Below are 19,733 nucleotides of genomic sequence, written 5' to 3'. Positions count from 1 at the left end.
ATTTTGTGTATCTCTTCAACAAAATCAACATGTTTCTCCCAAGCATATCCCTTTGTGGAACCTGATAGCAAACCTTTCAAAATTCTTGGCATTCCCTTTTTCTGATGAAGCATGACTTGAAAGCAGATTAGAGCTATCCAAAGCGGGGGAAGAAGCAAGCCCTGACCCTGCAAACCTGTGGAAGTACCAATTACTGGAAGCTATTATCACACTGACTGCAGTAGGACTGCTCACCTGGGTAACAGCCAGAAGGAATAGGCCTCAGATAGGGACCTGCTGAAAATCACACACAATGCAAATGAATGCAGGCCACTTGATAGCAGAAGGTTGTCAGGAAGCCAAACTGGGAAAGAGCTGGCCAAACCTAAAATGAAATCATCTGCATTTGCAAAATACATAAGTAAATAAATAAACTTATGTATGGGAGTCTAGAGTACAAAAATCCTAGAAAGCTCAAGGCAAAACTGTAGAAAAAGCAGGCCAAAATTCACACTAGAAGCTAAAACTAAAAACTGGGGCAGCCCCACTTGTGATGACAGGGATGCAATCCTAATGTTTTATGCCTTTTAAGATAGTCCTTATGTATTCATATGCCGACAGCCCACCCTTTCCCCCCAATTAAAAATCCAGGATATGGATTAAAGAGATAGCAGGTGGCAATCTAATTGCTATCAGTCTTATATCTGAACCTCTCATTTGCCACATAAACTCCCTACAGCTGGCTCTCAACCCTGTTTATCTTCATGGTTATTAGGATGGGTTCAAAGAAGGTATGGGTGTCAGATCCTCATTCGCACGCTGCCAAGGGTGGACAATGCAATTTGGGATGAGTTCGGAGGGGGGAGTACAGGTGGTATGTCCTGATGTAAGGAGCAAAAGTAGCATGCCCAGGGCACCAGCTAAGCACCCGTGTCACCCTGCTCAAGAGGAATGATTTGTTGTAGGGCCCGGCATTCGCTTGCTGGTGCAGCTGACCGGTCCTGGCTGCAGCCTTGGGGCTGGGACGACTGGAGGGAGAGCTGATGTGGGCTCTTTTCAGGGCGCTTTTAGTGACAGCAGTGACCTGGAGAGGCCGAGGGTGGCCGTTCCCCGAGGGGCAGCACGGGGACGGTGGGGCAGGCTCCCTCCCGCGGACCCCGCCTGTCAGGGCGATGGCAGGTGGCAGCACCCGGGCAGCACCGGGGGACAACCGGCTGCTGTCCCCACCGCACTGCCAACCCCTCCGGGCCCTCACAGGGAACCTCAGCACCTCCCGAGGGCCCCACGGAGCCGGCAGGGCGGCGGGGCCGAGCGCCACCCCAGCCCGCCGCCGTTCCTCTCGGCGGCGCGAGATGGCGGCAGAGAACCGAGCCCGGGCCGCGGCGCTGCCGGGGCCGGTAGCGGGCGAGCGCCGCCGGGCCGGTAGGGCAGCGGGGCGATTTTCAGGGAACCCGGTGTTGTGGCACGTCCCGGGACCAAAACACGGGGTTCGTGGCCAGAACCTCGGCCACATTTTCCACACTTCCCTGGCTGCCCGCCACAAACGTGCCATTTCCTGAGGGCGACCAGCGGCACAGCCAAGAGGCCTGCGCCCAGGGGCAGCAGCTTTGGCCAATGGGGGCTGAAAATGTCAGGAAAATAAGTGTTTATATATACATACATATATAATAAGTGTTTATATATTATATATATCTATAATAGCAGGTTCACATGTGGCTGAGCTGCCTCACAAGTCTGCTGCTCATACATTCCCTTTAGGACAAGAGAAGATCCTCAGGGCTTCATGGACTTCGGCTGGAAAACCTGCCTGGCTTCCATCCCCTGAGGAAGGGACGTGAAGCAAAAGCATCTTTTAAAGGTCTCCCAAATACAATGTGATGTTTACTGACCACTTGAAAATTGGCGTGCTCCCTTCTACTCTGCACCTTAGAAGCAAAGACTCAGTTTCCAAGGAATCACCAAAAGTGGCAGGCAGAGAGCTGTTCAGGAAAGAGTACATTTAATATGATGGCTAGAATAAACTGGGTGCATTGTGAGGTTTGGGTGTGTCTCTATTCACACGTAACAGAAGCTTGCTAGAGTTTGCCAGCCAAGTACACCATGGTTTCCTTCTGAACGGAGCACCAGTTAGCCCAGGACTGCAAGTTTTAGGCATGAATTTACTTAGTCTGTTTTCCCATCTTCAGAAGTCTCTGGAGTTGGCCTCTGGAGATAAAAGGTGGAGACTTCCCACACCCTCTGCATTTTATCTGCTGGCATTTTGATGGTAGAAGACAACATTTGATTTGAAAGGCAGAGCCTGAGTAAGGAGAGAGAGGAGGGAACAGCATGGCTAGCAAAAGGAGATGGCAGCTCTGGGCACTGGGAGGTTGAGTGTCAAGGGCAGAGAGGAGTCTAAGACAGGTGAGGGAGGGAATAAGGGGTCACCAAAATAAAGTGACATGGGTGAGAGGTTTAGTAGGTATCTGGGATTAGTGAGGGAAGAAATTGGGGCTGCATTATCTGTGAGCATTCAGTAGCATGTATAACCTGGATGAACTTTATGGCTCAGGCTGTATTTGCTAACATGACACTTCAAAGCATTGGAGATATGCTCACCATATGAACTAAATTTGCTTTTGGTAGCAAGGAAGAACTGGTGATGCTACAGCCAAAAGTACATCCTAAAATGTATTATTGTCCTTCAACAGCTATTCCTGAACAATTGCAGACCCCTAGAATCCAAAATATGGGGAGGCAGCATCTCTACCTTCTAAAGAATGGAAAATCCATTGTGTGAAATACCAGGAAAAAGTCCTGGGAATGCAGGAGCTGAGCCATAAAGGCCGGCAGAGGAGTTGAAATGAATGTTGGCATGGCATAAAGAGGGCACTGAATTCACACGCGTTCTCCTAAGCCTTTGTGTGCCAGTGCACAGGGCCAGCTCTTGCTACCCAGCCCCACAGCATTAATTAAGGGATTCCCACTCCCCACGAACAGGTGCAGCCCCACCCAAACAACAACGCTGCAGACAAAAGATTACAAATAGGGGCTAAATCCCTCTACTGTACATTGCAGTGGTGAGCAGGGACAGGTGGCCTAGGGTAATTCGGGTTCAGTCCTCATGCTGGGGTGGGAAACTGCAGCAGCTCATTTGGATCTGAAATATTACATGATAACTCCTTGTGGCTCTACTGATGTGGAAGCCGATGGAGGCATGGATTAAATCAAACAGCCCATATGTAACTAGCAGTGGAATTATTCCTGCAAATTTCGGACAGCTTGCAGATAAAGGCACAAACACTTGTTTGTTTAGTTATAATTGATCATAGAGATCTTGCATGTGAGGTGAGCATGAGTGTCTGCATGCAGCTCAAACCCATGGGTTTATGGTGGTCACGAACCTTTGGGACTCATGATGTCTAGAAGAGATCTTGAGCATCTCAGTAACAAATAGGAGGCAGCTGTTCCAATTTGATGTTTTATGTGCTCTTAATTCATGGACATCAGTGACCTGTCTGTAGATCTCGTGGAAGGTCATAATACATTTTGAGGCTGTGGGCAGCACAGGGGAGTTTCCAGTTTTGCGTTCTGTACTAACGGATACATCAAAACCTTCTGTCTTGGGTACACGTGGTTGTGTTACCACAGATCTGAGTGCCTTGCAAGCTTTCATGTGGTTACTTCACAACACCCTGTGAGTCAAAAGTCTGTTCTCTGCACTTAATAGGTAGGGCTGAATTATAAAAATCTGGATTCTTCTCAATGAACAGAAACACCCAAACTAAGGTTTAATCAGTGCAGGTTCTCTTGGTAATTGTTAGAGAGCGATAAGTGTGTAAAGAAGGTACTCCAGATTTCAGTAGGCTTTGGAGCAATTAACTTTCTACCTTGTGCACCTTGAGTAGTACTGAAAATCAGAGAGAATAAAGATGGGCCAGTCTGCAAGCTAGGCACTTACATACTACAAAGCTTTTACTAGGCATTTGAACCTTTAAATGTCACAATGCCTTGTAAAACATGCAGCTGGCTAAAGATGAGACCTCTAACCTGAAGCTAAAAATTTTTGGTTCCTTGTATTGCCTAGGAAAAGGAAGTGGCATCTCCAAAGCCCAAATGACTCCATCTAAAGAAAGTTCCCGACTGAAGGTGTTTTGTTACAACCTTTTTTTTTTTTTTCCTTGACTCGTAATGAACAACTTAGGGATTCACTTAGTTTAACACAGTTGTCCTGTCCCATTCTTAATGCTCTCAAGATATGCGTGGTCTCCAGCTGAGCTTCCAGAAAGGTGCAGGTCTCCTGTGGGTCCTGTGTCATATCTGTGAGCCTCAGGAGATGTCTTGGATGCTGTATAGTACTTAACATGATGATGGACCGTGTGTGTCATATTCCTGTGTGTAAGGACCTGAATCTGTCTCCTAATTCATGTCCAGCTTTTGAGTGACTGAAGTTATAGGCAATAATGACTCACACCCTAAGTCACTTGCATGAGGTCCCACAGGACATTGATGCCAGAAGCATGTGTTTACAATCCCAAAAAAGAGCAAAAAAGAGGATCCTGGGAAGTGTAAATCTATCAGCATAACCATGATAATGAGAGTCAATTATTAATCAATTTGTAAGCACATAAGCGATAAGAAGGCAGTAGCACATATCAAAAGGGATTAATCAAGAACATATCACTTCAAATTAATTCAGTGTCCTTATTTGAAGGACTAACTAGCCAAGTGTGTAAAGGGGTAGATGTGATGTGTGTTGACTTTGTTAGCGTCAAAAGACTTGCTCTTCTTATAAACAAAATTGTGTAATGAGATCTAAATGAAATAGGGATTAGAATGAACACATCATGTTTGAAGCATACGGAAGCACTGATCTGTGGCTCACTGTCAAAGCCGGACATACCAATTGGGGTCCTGCACGCATCTGTTGTGGCCCCAATGTTTTCGACAGTAAACTGCTGGAAAAGGGAGTACATAATGCAACTCCTGGGAGCGTTGGCTGGGACAGGCCGGGAAAGGTTGATTTGGAGAACAGGATCAGGACTCGAATTGATCTTCACAGATTGGAGAGCTTGTCTGAAATCAATAAGCCTGAGTGTTATAAAGACAAATGCGAAATACAGTTTTAAGACAAAAGACAGACCAAATGCATGGGTTGTGAAATGGGGAATAACTGGTAAGGCAGCAATACTGCCGGGATGGGTTGACTGGCTGTTGTGAGCCACCCAGTAAGTAAAGCTAGATAAAACTCATGCAGAAAAACAAATGTTGTTTGGGGGTATATTAGCAGCAGCGTCTTGGGTAAAACACTGAGGTAATTATTCTGCTCTACTTGGCACTGCTGAGGCTTAGCTTAAGTACAGTGTCCAGCTTTGGGCACTACATTTGAAGAAAAACTAGGGGAAAAAAGCAGAGAACAGCAAAAAATGTTAAGATGTTTAAAAAGCACACTCTGAAGGGAAGGGGTCTTGCTTCGTCTCAGAAAGAGATTGTTGTGAGGTGACAGGATAGCAATCCTCATGATGAGAAAGGTGCTTCGAGAGAGGAGTGAACAATGTTCTCCTGTGCCTAGCAGAAGGTGGGCAGAGGAGAAGAGGTGCCAGGTGAGGTAAACAGCACAATTCATGTGTGGACAACTTCCAAAGAAAATGCAGCATCTCCTCGTGTAGATGTTTTTCATGTCCCTGGCTTGGTTAATAATTGGCGACAACGATAAAAGCCTCAGGGCTAAATGGATGCAGAGATGTGGTTTTGCAATGCCTGAATTGTAGGGGCTGGGCACCCAGCCCCAAGGCTCCCGGGATGGTGAGAGGCAGGTGATCAACAAAGAATGCAAGAGAGAGCCAGCGGGCTCAGCAAGGAGCCAGGGGTTTTAAGGCACCTAACTCTGGGCTGGAGAAGAGCCTCACTGCACCTAGAAGTGGAGACTGAGGGATCTCCACTGGAAATCCTTTCCTTGAACTCAACGACCAAGGCAGGTCTTTGTAGCTAAAAGTCATCAGGATGGTTTCCATGTCTTGTTACAGCCATGACTATTCAACAAAACACCACCTGTGTAGGATGCTTCCTCAGGAGCAACACTGGTGGGGTGCAACATTAGCTGATGAGAGAATCCGGAGGAATATGAACCCCTCAGGTGCTTTTAGGCCTTTTCAGGCTTTACCTGCACCTCTAAGTCTTGTACCCGCTTCCAAAACAGGAATCGTCCATTCAAAACTCAACTCTACTGAACAGGTCCTAATAATTTTAATAAAACTACTTGCTGCTTAAGTTCTGACAGCCATTAGACAAATTCACGGAAGGGAGAGAGATCTGTTAAGAGCTCTTAGTCACACAGAAGCAGTCTCTGCAAAAGGAGTCCCCGAGCTCTTACCACTGTCACAGAGGGGTGAGGGAACTGGATGGACCCATGCCACGGCCCAGGGCAGTCACCTCTTTGTTCTTATGGAGCCAATGGAAAATTTTCTTGAACACTTTCAGAACAAAAGAAGGGATCTGCTAACAACATCTGACAAAGTCACAGAGCAGGAAGGGCATCTCAGCGCTGAGGAGTCTTGAAAAAATCATCAGGAGGAAGTCTACGGCTGCGAGTAGCAGAATGACAAAGAAGAAAGTAAATCCAGTACTGGCTCATGCACTCTGGGCGTGTGATAAGAACATGTACGAGGGCTGTGGTGTCTGTAGTCCTTGCCAGACAGAGAAGAAAAAAAAGACCTTGGGGCCCTAGTTAATGACCAAGTGGCTATAAGCCACTGAAGGAACACGGCCATGGCAAGAGTAAATATTACCCTCATGGTACATGAGGGTTGTTGGCAGAAAAGCAAGGGCTGACGGCATTCTCCAAGGAGCTGTGAGGACTCTCATGGACAAATGCGTAAAACTACAGATCTGGTTGTCCCAGAAGATCTTAGCAAAGGTCAGGGAAATGTGATTTAAATCTGTCTAATACTGAGTATGCTTTGCTTACCTTGTCAAGATGAGAGCCAGGAAGAAACTGTAAATAAACCTAAGGGACATCCTGTGGGCGCAGAGTATGGGTTTCTTAATGGGAACCCACACTTGCACAAGAACAAATGATCATAAATGAGGGAGGAAATTAGAGAACAGAGTCTCTGGCCCACAAAGAGGAGTGATGAGAGGAAAAACTTAATTCTATTTAATTTAGTGCTTGATATACTTGTGGAACAGACAGTGGTTGTTTACAGGAGTGGAAAAATGTCCTATCATCCACTGGGACAGGGCTCAGCCTGGAGAAATCGTCAGGAATAAGAAAAGTGAAGCCCAGCCACCGTGCCTCCTTCCAGCTGATGCCAGAGAGCCTCGCTACCCGCTACAGAACAGGTTACAGCACGGAGCTAGCGCTTCCCCTTGTCACCGGCTTCGCATTTTCAGTCGTCACCTGCTTTGCTTTGTTGTCAGCAAACCCTCCTGCAGGCACGACGACGGTCCTGTGCAGGTCCTCAGCTGGGGGATCCTGCAGAAGGGGAGGAAAGGAGAGGAGAGGGGAGTGCGGCCAGGGTCTGCCGCAGGGACCCTTTCCCCCTCTGGAGCGCTGCCGTGCGCGGGGCTCCTTATCGAAATGTCCCCGAGCTCGACCGCCCCCCCTGCTTTAAATGAAACTAGCGTTGCGCCCCTCTGTTGTCAGGCCGATTTAGAAGCCGACGAAACAGTAAATTGTTGGTGGAAACGTAGGGCAGCTTTGTGCTCTGCCAAGCAGGTGCCTGGCGGTTTTAGTCAGGGGTTGGTAAATTTACAAGAGCGCAGTGGACGTGCCCTCCCCAGGCTATTGTGAAATCCAGGGGCGAACAAAGGAGAACGTGAATATTCACACAGCCGCCTTTCAGCGTGTGGCATTTCTCCGCAATGTTTAAAGCACTTTTTTTTTTTTTTTTTTGGTCAAAAAAAAAAAAAAAGAGACAGAAAACAAAATCAGAAAGTACCTGTTTGCGGTTTAAAGCGCATGGAAATCATCCGTGGGCAACCATATAATTTGATTTGCTAAGCAATCTGCGAGGCGATTGCACATCATTTATAATGTTCATTGAGCATTTTGCTTAATTGTGTCTCTTTTTGTAAAGGCAGCACAGCCCCCTCCCGGCTGCGGGCGGCACAAGTGGCGAGATTCCCATGGACGGCAGCTTTGCCGCAGACAAACGCCGGGCTCGGCCGAGGTTTTTTTCCCAAGCGGGACGGGCTGCTCGGGCCCGACTCGCACGTCTGGGGGCAGAAAAAAAACAAACAAACCCCCCCCCAAAAAAAAAAAAAACGGGGGGGTCAGGTACGAGCTCGCTGCCAAACCCCCTCCTCTCGCCCCCCCGGCAGGTGCTGCCCTCCCAGGCGGCGGCGGGCGCGGCGCCCCCGGCTGCCCGACGGGGCGGGGGTGCTCGCAGCGACGGCGGGGGCTGCGGGGAGGCCCGGGGCCGGGAGGCTCCGAGGAGGCCGAGACGGGTTTCCTGGGGACTCGGGGAGCCCCGGCAGCCACCCCCGGCCGGGCACGGGCAGGTGGTCCCGGAGCCACCCCAGGGGGAGCAGGGCAAGGGTGGGCAGCGCGGCCGCGCCGAGGGGTTGTGGAGGAGGGAGTGCGGGGATGGAGAGGAGGAAGGCTGGAGGATGGCGAGGAGGAAGGCCGGGTATGGAGAAGAGGAAGGCCGGGGATGGAGAGGAGGAAGGCTGGAGGATGGAGAGGAGGAAGGCCGGGTATGGAGGAGAGGAAGGCCGGGGATGGAGAGGAGGAAGGCTGGAGGATGGAGAGGAGGAAGGCTGGAGGATGGAGAGGAGGAAGGCTGGAGGATGGAGAGGAGGAAGGCTGGAGGATGGCGAGGAGCAAGGCTGGAGGATGGAGAGGAGGAAGGCCGGGTATGGAGGAGAGGAAGGCCGGGGATGGAGAGGAGGAAGGCTGGAGGATGGAGAGGAGGAAGGCTGGAGGATGGCGAGGAGCAAGGCTGGAGGATGGAGAGGAGGAAGGCCGGGTATGGAGGAGAGGAAGGCCGGGGATGGAGAGGAGGAAGGCTGGAGGATGGAGAGGAGGAGAGCCGGGGGATGCTGGAGCGGAGCAGCGGCAGCCGGCGGGGAGCGAGCCGCCCGGCCGCACCTCGCCGGCCGCACCATATAATTTGATTTTCCCCCGTGCCCGCAGATCGATTGCAGCTCATTTGTTACATTCAGCGGCTCCTCGGGGCGGGGGAGCGGGGGAGAAAGGCGGGCCGGGGGAGCCCTCCCTCCGCCCCCCGCCCGCCGCCCGCCGCCGGCACAAGTGTTGGGATTCCCATGGGCTGCGCCTGCTCTCCAGCTTGCCGCGCTGGCACCCCGGGCCGTGCGGCCGACAGAGGGGGGTTTGTAGGCTCGCTGACCTCCGCGATCTCGCCTTGAAAGAGCCTGAAAGGAGGCTCTTTACGCTGCATTACCAGCCAGGCGCCCAGGTACCGGCGCCGAGGGGAGCCCGACCCCGGCTGCAGGTGCCTCCTCTCCTCCCCACGGCGCAGCGCTCGCCCCACGAGCGGCGCCGAGGGGGGAGCGCCTCCGTCCCCGCCTTATTTATGGCCCTCCCGCGGCGGAGGGGGACGGGGCGGGCTCCCCGCAGCCTTCGTCTCTCGGCCAGGCAGCGGCGGAGGGCTCGGCAGCCTCTGCGCCCTGCCGGGGCCGGCGGCCACGCGTGGACGGGGAGGGCTGCGCTGGTGGCCGTGGGGCCGCTCGCCTCCCCCTCGGGGCGGGGGAAGGGGGGGTATTAAAGTGCAGCGGCAGGAGGCAGGCAGCCCCCCCGGTGGTGCGCTGCGGTAAATCGCTGTTTTGACGGGAAAGGGGACGGGGGAGATGCCGTGTTTCCAATTAGCCCAAGTGCCGCTTGAAATCAGGGATTGCTTTGCGTTACCCTTTCCTGCCAAAACGTCATTCGTACAGGTGTTGGGGCAGCTTTGGGTTAGTCCTTTAAAAGACCGCTGCTTCCCTTCTGCATCAAAAAGTGTACCTCTGAAAGAGCCCAAAGAATCACAATAGGAGCCGGTGAGTTTTATAATCTAGTGAAAAAGAAAAAAAAAAAAAAAAAGTCATACTCTGTGTTTGCCCCATTGTGTCTCTGTGGCCTCCAGACCTCTGAGTTAAGCAGGGACCGGCAGGGTGAAGATCTGCAGAAGGAAATGAGGCAGAGCCTGCACGAGAGAAGGGGGAACTGCCCCCGCTGGTCTTGCCATGGCCCTGGCCTGGCGGCTTTGGGTTTGCGATGGGAGTCAGAAACACGTGCAGGTAACAGGAGTAGGAGCTGGATGGGTAAGCCCAAAGCCATCTCTTAGGACACCTGGGACCTTACCTTAGCTCCAGACAAGAGGGTTCGTTATCCTGGAATATCACACGGGTTTGGAAGTGCTTCAGAAGGCTCTGGACCAAAAGGCAGTGGATGGGCCATGGACCTGGCCCCGATACTTGTGGTTCTGCTGCCCTTTGGGCTTCGCTGCCGCTCGCCCCATTCCACCTCTGGTTCCAAAACGGGTACCCGCAGTCGGGACAGGTCTCCCAGCCCCTCGGGACACGACAGTGCCCAAAGCGGTCCCACGGTGGGCGCACAGCCGGGGGCTGAAGTCGAAGCTGCGGGGGGGGGGAGCTCGGGGAGCGCGCAGCATCCTCGGGGAGCCTCCGGCGAGAGGCAGCGAGGGCGAGCGATGCTGCTTCCCTCCTCCGAGGCCCTTCTCCCTGTCCCTTGTCCCTGTCCCCTGTCCCAGCCCCACCCCAAGACCTCCTGGTCACTTGGCCAGCCCCGTCGGGGGGGCTGCCGGGTGGGCTCCTCTTGTGCTCCTCGCCTTTTGGAGGGGAGCAAGTGTGGCCCTTTGGGGACCCCTCGCCCCTTCCTGCACCCGAGGAATAGAAATAGCGGAGTGCCGGGCGCCCGTCGAACAATTTCTTTGCCGCAGGGCGGTGCCGGGCAGCCTCGCTGCCGCCCCGGTGTCCCGACGGTGGGCGACGGCTGGGACGCGGCGTTTGCCACACCGGCGGTGCTTGCCCAGGTGCATCGGCCCGGCCGGGGCTGCGCTGCTGCTGCCGCTCCCTCCTGCTTTTCGCAAGTTTCCTTCTCGTAAAGTCTTGGGCAACCCGAGGGGAGAGGTCCCCGCCTCAGGCTGCTCGCTGGGGATGCGGCTGGGTCCTTGCTGCACGGAGCTGCCCCCGCAGCGCCCCGCGGGCACGGCTGAGCTCGGCGCGGCCCCGGGTGCTGCTGTCCCCGAGCTGAGCCCCCAGGGACAGAGGTTTCGTCCCCCCACCGAGCCCTGCACACGCAGGTGACCCGGCGAAGGAGAGGAGGCAGCGGCACCACGCGTCCCCGAACGCCCCCGGGGCACCGCTGTGGCCAGAGATCTGCTGGGTGCGGGAGGTTTGGGGTGTCCCCAGCAGTTTGCCTTCCAGCGATAGTCCCCGAAAACCTTTTCCCTGGCAGCCCGTGGGTGCTGGACTCGGGTGCTCTCAATGCTGGCAGCTCAGCGCGTTTCCAAAACATCCCTCTGCTCGCCCCGAGGGCCCCGGAGTGGCTTTGGGACACCCATTGCCTCCCCAAAATGCCCTCCTTTCCCGACGGAGCGGCCCTACAGGGGCTCTCCAGCACCCCACCTACGTTTTATGTCCCTCTGGTGTCGTGCCACGACCGCGGTGCGACGATAGTCAGTGCCCAGCGTGGCAGGGTCACCCTGGCCACCTGCGGCCGCGCACCGGGGGGACGCGAGCAGCCCCCGCGCACCGGGACCGCGCCGGGCAGAGGCGGCGATCCTGCTTTTTTCCTCCTTCTCCATCACCTCCCGCAGCCGCCGGGCTGCGTTGTCGGGAAGATGCTTCGCCACCACGTCGAGGAGAAATGTCCCGGCGGGGGACAGGGACAGAGCGCTGGGAGAAGGCTGGTGGCAGGGGGAAAAGGGGGAAGAAAGGAGAAAAAAGGGGAAAAAGGGGAAAAAGGGAAAAAAAGGGGGAAAAGGGGAAAAAAAAAAAAAGCCTGTTTCTGGGGATTGCCCCCGCTCTGGATCCCGGACTGCGTGACGTGCAGCAGGACACGGAGCGCGCAGCGAGACGTGAATCAGCTCAGGAGCGTGCGGTGACAGGGGCCACTCGAAGTCGTTTGCTCAACGACCTTGAACGTTTCTTCAGTTCAAAGACCGACCCGAAGGCTCGCCACCCGCGGGGCCGCGGGGCAGAGGGCCCGGCGCCAGCGGCGTGGCCAGGAAATCCCCCGGAGCTTTGTCCCGGGGGCTCCGGAGCCCGGGTGCGCCCCGTCGGGGCACGGTGCCGGGCGTCTCCCGCGGGGTCCCAGCCTCCCTCCGCGGGGTCGAGGCTGCCTCCAGGCGAGCACGAAGGCTGCCCACTGCCCGGCCCCTCTCTCGGGGGATGCCCCGGCTTCTCGGGGAGGTTTCCTCCCTCCCGGCCCGTTTTTTTAGCGCGGCCCGTCGGACGGCAGGGCTTTCCAAGAAGTCGCCGTGCAAAGCTCTTTGTTCCCCCCCCCTGTGACTCACACGTTTTCCCCGGCGTTATCACGGTGCTGTCAGGCGCTTTGAAGTCGGGTCATTTATTATTTTTGTGGAGCTGGCCCTGTCTTGCTCTGCTGATAGAGCGGGGTGCCTTTCCCTTCGGGGTTTGATCTCTGCCCGCGCTGGTAGAGCGCTGGGAAGTCGCTTTCGATCAACCTCGACAGGCTTTACCGGGCGGAATATCGCGGCGCTAATGCCAGAGATAATCCTCCCCTAATCTGCCGGGTAATCCATTTCACCCCGGTGAGAATTTGCAGCGCTTTCATCAGTGAGAGTCGCTCGGGGAATTATTAACCGAGCCGCCGCCGAACGAGCTCCGAGTTCCGAGGGGGGCGATCGGAGCGGGGGGAAAAGGCAAAAGCATCCGCTCCGGGGCTGGAGGAGCCGGGGGGATTTATTCGGGAGCCGCTAGGTGCCCGGCCGCCCGGTGGGGGACCGCGGGGCGCCCCGGGGCCGCTCCCTCGACGTGCGGGGGGCGCCGTCGGGGCTCCCGCCCCCCCGCTCAGCCCCGGGGCTGCGGGAGCCGGGCTGTTGGGGGGGGGGGCGGCAGCAGGGTCCCCCCCCCCTCCGCCCGCCCCCTCGGGGCTCCCGAAAGCGCCGCCCCTCTCCCGCGGGCAGCCCCGACGGGTCCCCGCGTCCCCGGCGGCGCCAGCCCCGACGGGGAGGGACGGGAGGGGAAGGACGCGGGGGGGGGGGGGGGGGTGACAAGGGGGGGGGCGTCTCCCCCGTGCGGCGCTGATTGGCTGCCGGCGGCGGTCACTGGCACGCGCCCGGGGATGTCGCTATAAGGCCCCTCGCGTGCCGGCCCCGCCGCGCCAGCCGGCTCCGGCCTCCTCCCCGGAGAGCGGCGGCACCGGGCCCGGCCGGGAGGGGAGGGGAGGGGCGGGGAGGGGAGGGGAGGGAGGGAGGGCAGGGGAGGGGAGGGGAGAGGGGAGCGGCCCCCCCCCCCCCCGCCGCCAACGTCTCCGCCGCCGCCGCCGCTCGCGGTCCGTCGGGAGCCGTCGGAGGCGCGCCCCGTCGGGGCTGCCCCCCCCCCCGCCAACCCCGGCCCGTGGCACATGGAGACGGTGCTGCTGGAGCACTTCCCCGGGGGGCTGGACTCGTTCTCCTCGCCCCCCTACTTCGACGAGGAGGACTTCTTCCCCGAGCCCGCCCCGCGGGAGGCGCTGGGCGCCGACGGGCTGCTGGAGCCCGACGTGGACTTGCTGAGCCGCCAGCTGCAGGAGTACTACCGCGACGGCGGCGACCCCGACGGCGGCTACTGCTGCGAGGCGGCCGCCGCCGCCTTCCCCCCGTCGCCCGCCTCGCCCGGCTTCGCCTACGAGTGCTGCGGGGCGGCGGGCGCGGCGCTGCTGTCGCCGGGGGGGCGGCTGCAGGCGCTGGGCTCGGCCAAGAGGCGGCGGCGGGTGCGCTCCGAGGCGGAGCTGCAGCAGCTCCGGCAGGCCGCCAACGTGCGGGAGCGGCGGCGGATGCAGTCCATCAACGACGCCTTCGAGGGGCTGCGCTCGCACATCCCCACGCTGCCCTACGAGAAGCGGCTCTCCAAGGTGGACACGCTGCGCCTCGCCATCGGCTACATCAACTTCCTCAGCGAGCTGGTGCAGTCCGACCTGCCGCTGCGCAGCGCCGGCAGCGAGAGCCCCAGCCAGCCCAAGAAAATCATCATCTGCCACCGCGGCACAAGTAAGTGAGCGGCCTCCGGCCCGGCCCGCCCCGTCGCGGCTCCGCAGGAATGCGGCGCTCACCTGCGCGGCCGCGCAGCGGGGCGGCCCCGGCAATAACCCTCTGTCTCTCTCCTCTCCCCCCCCCCCCCCCCCCCAAAAATAAAACCCCAACCCACTACCCACCAGGATCCCCCTCCCCGAGCGACCCCGACTACGGCCTCCCCCCTCTGGCCGGCCACTCGCTGTCGTGGACTGACGAAAAGCAGCTCAAGGAACAAAACATCATCCGGACAGCCAAAGTGTGGACCCCTGAGGACCCGCGGAAGGTGCCCAACAAAGCCTCCCTCAACGACATCGAGAACGAGCCCCCCTTCGACTTCGTGGCGTGAGGGTGGGCTGCGCGCCGCCCCCGCCCTGTACATGCTGTACGTGAAGACCTCTGCTGTGAATTAAGATTCAGACTCTTAAGGGCAATCAACTTTATTTATCTATTTATTACGGAGTAGACACAATGAGGTAGAATCGTCTGTTCTGAATGTATAATTTATATAATTTATCCTGATTTTTTTTTTAAAGATATGCAATAGTTTTATTCCACCAGCACCTTTTCGGAAAGGAAAAAAAATAGTAATAATAATAACGCCGGAACCTGTGAAAATAATTTATTGCCGCACGTGGACTCTTCCTGTGTTTGTTAATAATAAACCCGGAGCACACCTTTCGGAGCCCTGTGTTTGGGGGAAGAGGCTGCGGGGAGGGAGGGAGCCCCGGCGCAGCCCGGCCTCGGTCCCAGCCCCTGCCCCACTGGGGGCGGCCGCTCTTATAGGGCCGGGGGCCGGGGCGGGCGGGGGGACACTTTCGCCTTTCTCTCCACCCCTTTTGCCGTCCCCTGCCCAAGTGTTTCCAAGTGATGTCTTTGTCTGACTTCAGGAGGTCCCCTCCTTTCAGCGCCTTCTCTCCGCTTGGGGTTTCCAAGCAGAAAGAGCCCCCCCGGTCCCCGCGAGCCCCCCCTTCCCGCCGCCCCGTACCCCATCTCCACGGTCGTGGGGATGGGCTCCTCGCCCCCAGCAGGACAAAGCCGTCCCCAAAAATCCCGGGGAGGGGAGACGGGGCTGCCCCCACCTGCGGAGCATCCCCCGCTGTCACCCTGGGAACGCCGCAGTGTCGGGATACACACACACACACACACACACACACACACACACGAGCCGTCGGGCAACTGGTGGCAGAGGGGCTCTGCTGGGGGGGGGGGGGCTGCACCGCTGCACGGGGCCGGGGGGGCCGGCCCTGCACCTGCCCGGGGGCTGGGGAAGGGGAGGGGGCTGCAAATGCCACTAGCGAGGGCCGGGGGGGGGGGCGGAGGGGGGGGCCCGGTGCTGGGGCGGGGGGCTCGGCCCGGCGCCGCAGGTGCTGATTTTCCCGTGGCACCCGCGGCTCGGCCCCGACGGCTCGGCACAGCCCCAGATGCCCGGGCCGGGCAGGCAGCGCTGGGCTGTCCCAGCGGCTGGGAACGGCCCTGGTGAGCCAAGGTATAATTACTGCTCATCACACACCGTGCATCGTCTCTCGCTGTCGTCTTCCTCATCCCCCCCCCCCCCCCCCCCTTTTTTTTTTTTTTTTCTTTTCAAAGCTGCCGCAAAGTGGGAGCAATATGTTGCGTGCATGCTAATTGCATTAACCTAGATAGACGCAGTTAGTTCCCTAGCGCGGATGGCATGGATCTATTCCAATAGCAATTAGAGGAGCTACTTACCCACACAAACACGCCGAAGCCGGGCCGGGAGGGTGGCTCGGGGAAGGGGGGGCTTCGCTTATTTCTTTGCTGGTTTGCACCGCGAGCTGGGGCTGCCCCGGCTGCGAGCCTCGCCCGTCCTGCGGCGGGAGGGAGGCGGTGGGCACCGGTGTCGTTGAACTTAAACGGGGCTCTTTGAGGGAGAAAAAGAGCCGACCTATAATTCGATCTTGTCCTGTATTAGGACCTCATTAAACACAGAAAGTCGCTTTGGCACAAATGCTTCCATCAGGCATGTAATCTCATTACACTCATTAGAAAGTCAAATGTTAGTCGGACTTCAGCTTAATTATAAGTTATGGAAGTGTTGTACCGCTTCCTTCTGTCTGTAGCCCCGTCCGTCTCAATTGGCTTTGGTGAGGCGGTACCCCACAATTAAAACACTACAATCATTGTTATGTGGCACCTTTTCTTTGGCGTGCCACTTTTTTTTTTTTTTTTGTGGTTCAATGCTTCAACACATCCTTTAGTATGGTGCAGATGAAGCGGAAGAGCCGGCCTTCGCATGTAAAACACCAGGGTCTCTATCTTGTCACTCTCCCGTCTTGACTTGGCAAGTCCCTTTAAACGCAACCTTCAAAGAGACTGACAGCCCCTTTTGACTTACTCCCAAGCCATTCACCCCACAAAATCCCGCAGCACAAGGCTCCGCGGAGGCGCCTCTCCGGGTCCCCTGCCCGGAGGGAGCCGGCGGCACCCGCACGCCCGGCTCGCAGAGTTTTGCGGCAGCCCCGGGGGGGCTTTTGCGGGTCGGCAGCACGGCTCGGCACGGCACGGGGCAGCGCGGGGCAGGCGTGACTGACGGCCGTTCACCCCCCCCGCCCCCCCGCCTGTCCCCTTATTTTTCCACCAGCCGCGACCAGGGGCGGCGCGGCGACCACCGCCTCTCCAGCGCTGCCCCCTCCCCAGCCGAGAATCGCCCTTTGCGCCCCGGCAGCGGCTCCCCCCGGCCCCGCTGCCCCGCACCGGGACGCCTCGGCCCCCGTCGCCCCCCCCAGACCCCGCACCGAGCCCTCCGGGGACCGCCCGCCCCGCAGCCGCCGTGCCCCGACGGCGCCCCGGGGGGACGGGGGCGGCCCTCCGGGCCCGGGGAGCGGCCCGAGCCCCCCTTTCTTTGGGAGAGGGGGCACCCCCGGGGGCCGGGCTGTACGCCGGGGCGGGGGGGCACTCACGGGAGGGGAAACGCTTGGACGGGCTGGGGACGGGGCCACGGGGGGGTGAAGGCACTTAGGAGCGCCTCGCTCCCCGCAGGCTCCCGGCGTGCGGGTGGTGCTGTCCTCCGGAGCCCAGCTCCACCCGCGGTGCTCCTTAAAGACACCTTAATCCCCCAGGGGGGCCGTTTAAAGCCCACCTAAGTAACAAAACCGAAGAGGAGAGCGGCGGGGCGGGCGAGGCGGAGCGGCGGAGGCAGCGCCGTGCCCGCCCCAGCACCCAGGAGAGCGGTGGGAACGAGTGCGGGCTCCTGCGGCGGGGCTGCGCGCACGGAGGGGCTCCCCGGGGCGCTGTGAACCCGGCCGGGCGCCGTTCCCATGGCCTCGGGGGGCCGAGGCGGGCGAGGAGCCTCGCAGCCCGGCGAGCCCGGCCCGAGGCGTCCCTGGCTGGCACCGAGGAGCAGCTGCGAGGTCGGGCCAGCCACCGGTTGAGTGCGTGTCCCCCCGGTAAATCTCCCTCTTTCCCCAAGCGGGCTGCAGCCGGCCGGTGGGAACGGTCCTAAATAACCGGAGGACAAGCCGCGCCGCCGGGACCTGGAAGCTCGGGCAGGGGGCGATTCCCACGACGGGGCCGGGGGCTGCCAACAGGTGCTCGGCTCCGGCGGAGGGCGCCGGGGGAAGCCGGGGAGGCTGAGCCTCGCTGCCAGCAAGCAGCCTGCTCCGGCGCCTCCGGCTTTACATGGCGTGGAAGCCGCAAACAATCGCAATGATATCTTTATTGCTAGGTTCATGTCCTGGGCTATAACATATCAATCCCTGTCGTGGTTCTCTCGGATGCACCTGGTATTTCAAACTTGTTCTTTTTGTGCTTCTGGGTCCTGGACTGCAGCTGCCTAAAGCAAGCAAAGAGAGAGGCCCTTACAATGTGTCCAAGACGTGTTGGCATGGTTTGCTTGTCTTTAATGTACCATTAACCATTGTCTTTACACAATATGGGAACTGTAAAGCATGACATGTGTTATAATAAAACACATTTTCAATGATACACTTGGACTCGGAGCTGGGATGCAAGCAAACAAACAGGCCCAAATCTTGTTTTGTCTCCCTTGCTAAGCCTACTGGCAATTAAACTTAAGACCACTGCTTTCCCCTGATCAGCCAATTAAATTTTATGTCTCCTAATTTTTCACATAGAAAAAAAGTCTCGGGGCTGGCCCCTAAAGACATTGATTTTCTTGCTATCACCTGGCGCTCAGACCTTAGTTCCATTTATCAAGAAGGGAAACGTCAGGCGTTACATAAAGTGACTCTGTTACCATAAGGCTCTCACCATCCTGCCCTATTGTTTTCCCTTGTTAATAACTCATTACCAGGATTTAACAAATCAACCATTACATATGTTTTGTGTCTCCATATTTTGATCCGTACGATTAAGCAGATGTTACGATTGAAAATTGAAAAGTCCAAGGCTACTCTAGTCTGAAAGAAAGAGGGCAGCCTCAAACAACGAGCTAACAATGAGATTCAGAAGATCTTCAGAAAAACATTTACGACCAATAAACAGACTCCAACCTGCTCCATTTCAACCATTGTGCGCCTTTGGGGAATAATTAAGTTTAATAGGAATAGGTCCGCGGGGTTTTCAATGCCAAGCCCACAGGTGCGGGGTGGCACGATGAATGATTCGCCTGATTTTTGCCAAGCTCAAGGGCCCTTCTCGTGGACTTGCGAGCAGATACAAAATATTGTCATTTCTTTTAATTCACGGCATTACTTTCAGGCCGAACAAAGGGGCGTGGGGGATGAATGGCTCCGGCTGTAAATGAAGCGCGCCCGGGCGGGCGGCGCCGGCCTCGCCGGAGACCTCCCGGCGGGGCCGAGCGCGCCGCGGCCGCCGCAGCGCAGGGGCCGCCCCGCCGGGCACGGCGCCGCCCGCGCCGCCCCCGCGCCCGCCCCGCGCCCGCGCCCGCGCGCGCCGCCCCGCGCCCGCGCGCGCCCCCGCGCCCGCCCGCCGCCGCGCGCCCCGCCGCGGGACCGGAGGAGCCCGCGAGGGCGCGCGTGCGCCCCGCCGCTCTCCCGCCGCCCCCGCGCCGCCCCCGCGCCCGCCGCCACCCCGACGGGGCGGCCCCGCGCCGGGGGAGGCTCCCGGCCGCCGCCCCCGCCGCCGCCCCGCCGCCGTCGGGGCCCCCGCGGGCGGCGGCGGGCGGCGGCGGAGGGGCTCTCCCGCCCCGCCGGGCCGCGTTGCGCATGGAGGTCTCCAAGAGGGGGCCCCGCTGCCGGCCGCCCCCGGCCGCCACGGCGCCGCCGCCCCGGAGCGCCGCCCGCGCCGCGGGGGAGCCCCGGGGGCCGCCTCGCCCCGGGCCGCCGCGCCGCGCCGCAGGGCCCCGGGGGGAGGCCGCCCCGACGGCCGGAGCGGGGCTCCCCCCCGGGCGGCCCCTGGGGCGGCGGCGCCGGCTCCGGAGGCAGCGCTCGGCCCGCCGCCCGCGGGCGCGGCGCCGCTCGGGGCCGAGAGGAGCCCGGCGCCGGGGGGCCCCGCGGAGGCCGCCGCCCCCCCGAGCCGCCCGCCGCCCCCCGCCGCCTCCGCCCGCCGCCCCGGCCGGGCTCAGCCCCGGGCATCCTCCCCGTGCACCCGCTCCGCGCGAGGCGTGCCGCCGAGCGGCTTGGAGAGCCCGGG

At 58.7% G+C, this 19,733-nt stretch overlaps 1 protein-coding gene across 1 annotated transcript; it reads left to right on the top strand.

Moving 5' to 3' along the window:
• The first annotated feature begins 13,510 nt into the window (after nucleotides 1-13,510).
• Nucleotides 13,511-14,572, top strand: PTF1A (pancreas associated transcription factor 1a). The gene is made up of 2 exons (XM_040549860.1): nucleotides 13,511-14,135; nucleotides 14,303-14,572. The coding sequence occupies exons 1-2, from the start codon at nucleotides 13,511-13,513 to the stop codon at nucleotides 14,503-14,505; spliced, it is 828 nt and encodes a 275-aa protein (XP_040405794.1). The 3' UTR covers nucleotides 14,506-14,572.
• The last annotated feature ends 5,161 nt before the right edge of the window (nucleotides 14,573-19,733 follow it).

The sequence above is a fragment of the Cygnus olor genome, chromosome 2, assembly GCF_009769625.2.
Source record: "Cygnus olor isolate bCygOlo1 chromosome 2, bCygOlo1.pri.v2, whole genome shotgun sequence".
Classification (NCBI taxonomy): Eukaryota; Metazoa; Chordata; class Aves; order Anseriformes; family Anatidae; genus Cygnus; species Cygnus olor.
The sequence above is the reverse complement of the archived record's forward strand: the minus strand, read 5'-3'. Positions and strand labels throughout refer to the sequence as shown.

What these genes read in the sequence shown, in the direction of transcription:
- PTF1A (XM_040549860.1), top strand. Translation starts at nt 13,511, where the DNA reads ATGGAGACGGTGCTGCTGGAGCACTTCCCCGGGGGGCTGGACTCGTTC. An exon ending in CATCTGCCACCGCGGCACAA is followed by an intron (nt 14,136 to 14,302) that starts GTAAGTGAGCGG and finishes ACTACCCACCAG; the next exon opens with GATCCCCCTCCCCGAGCGAC.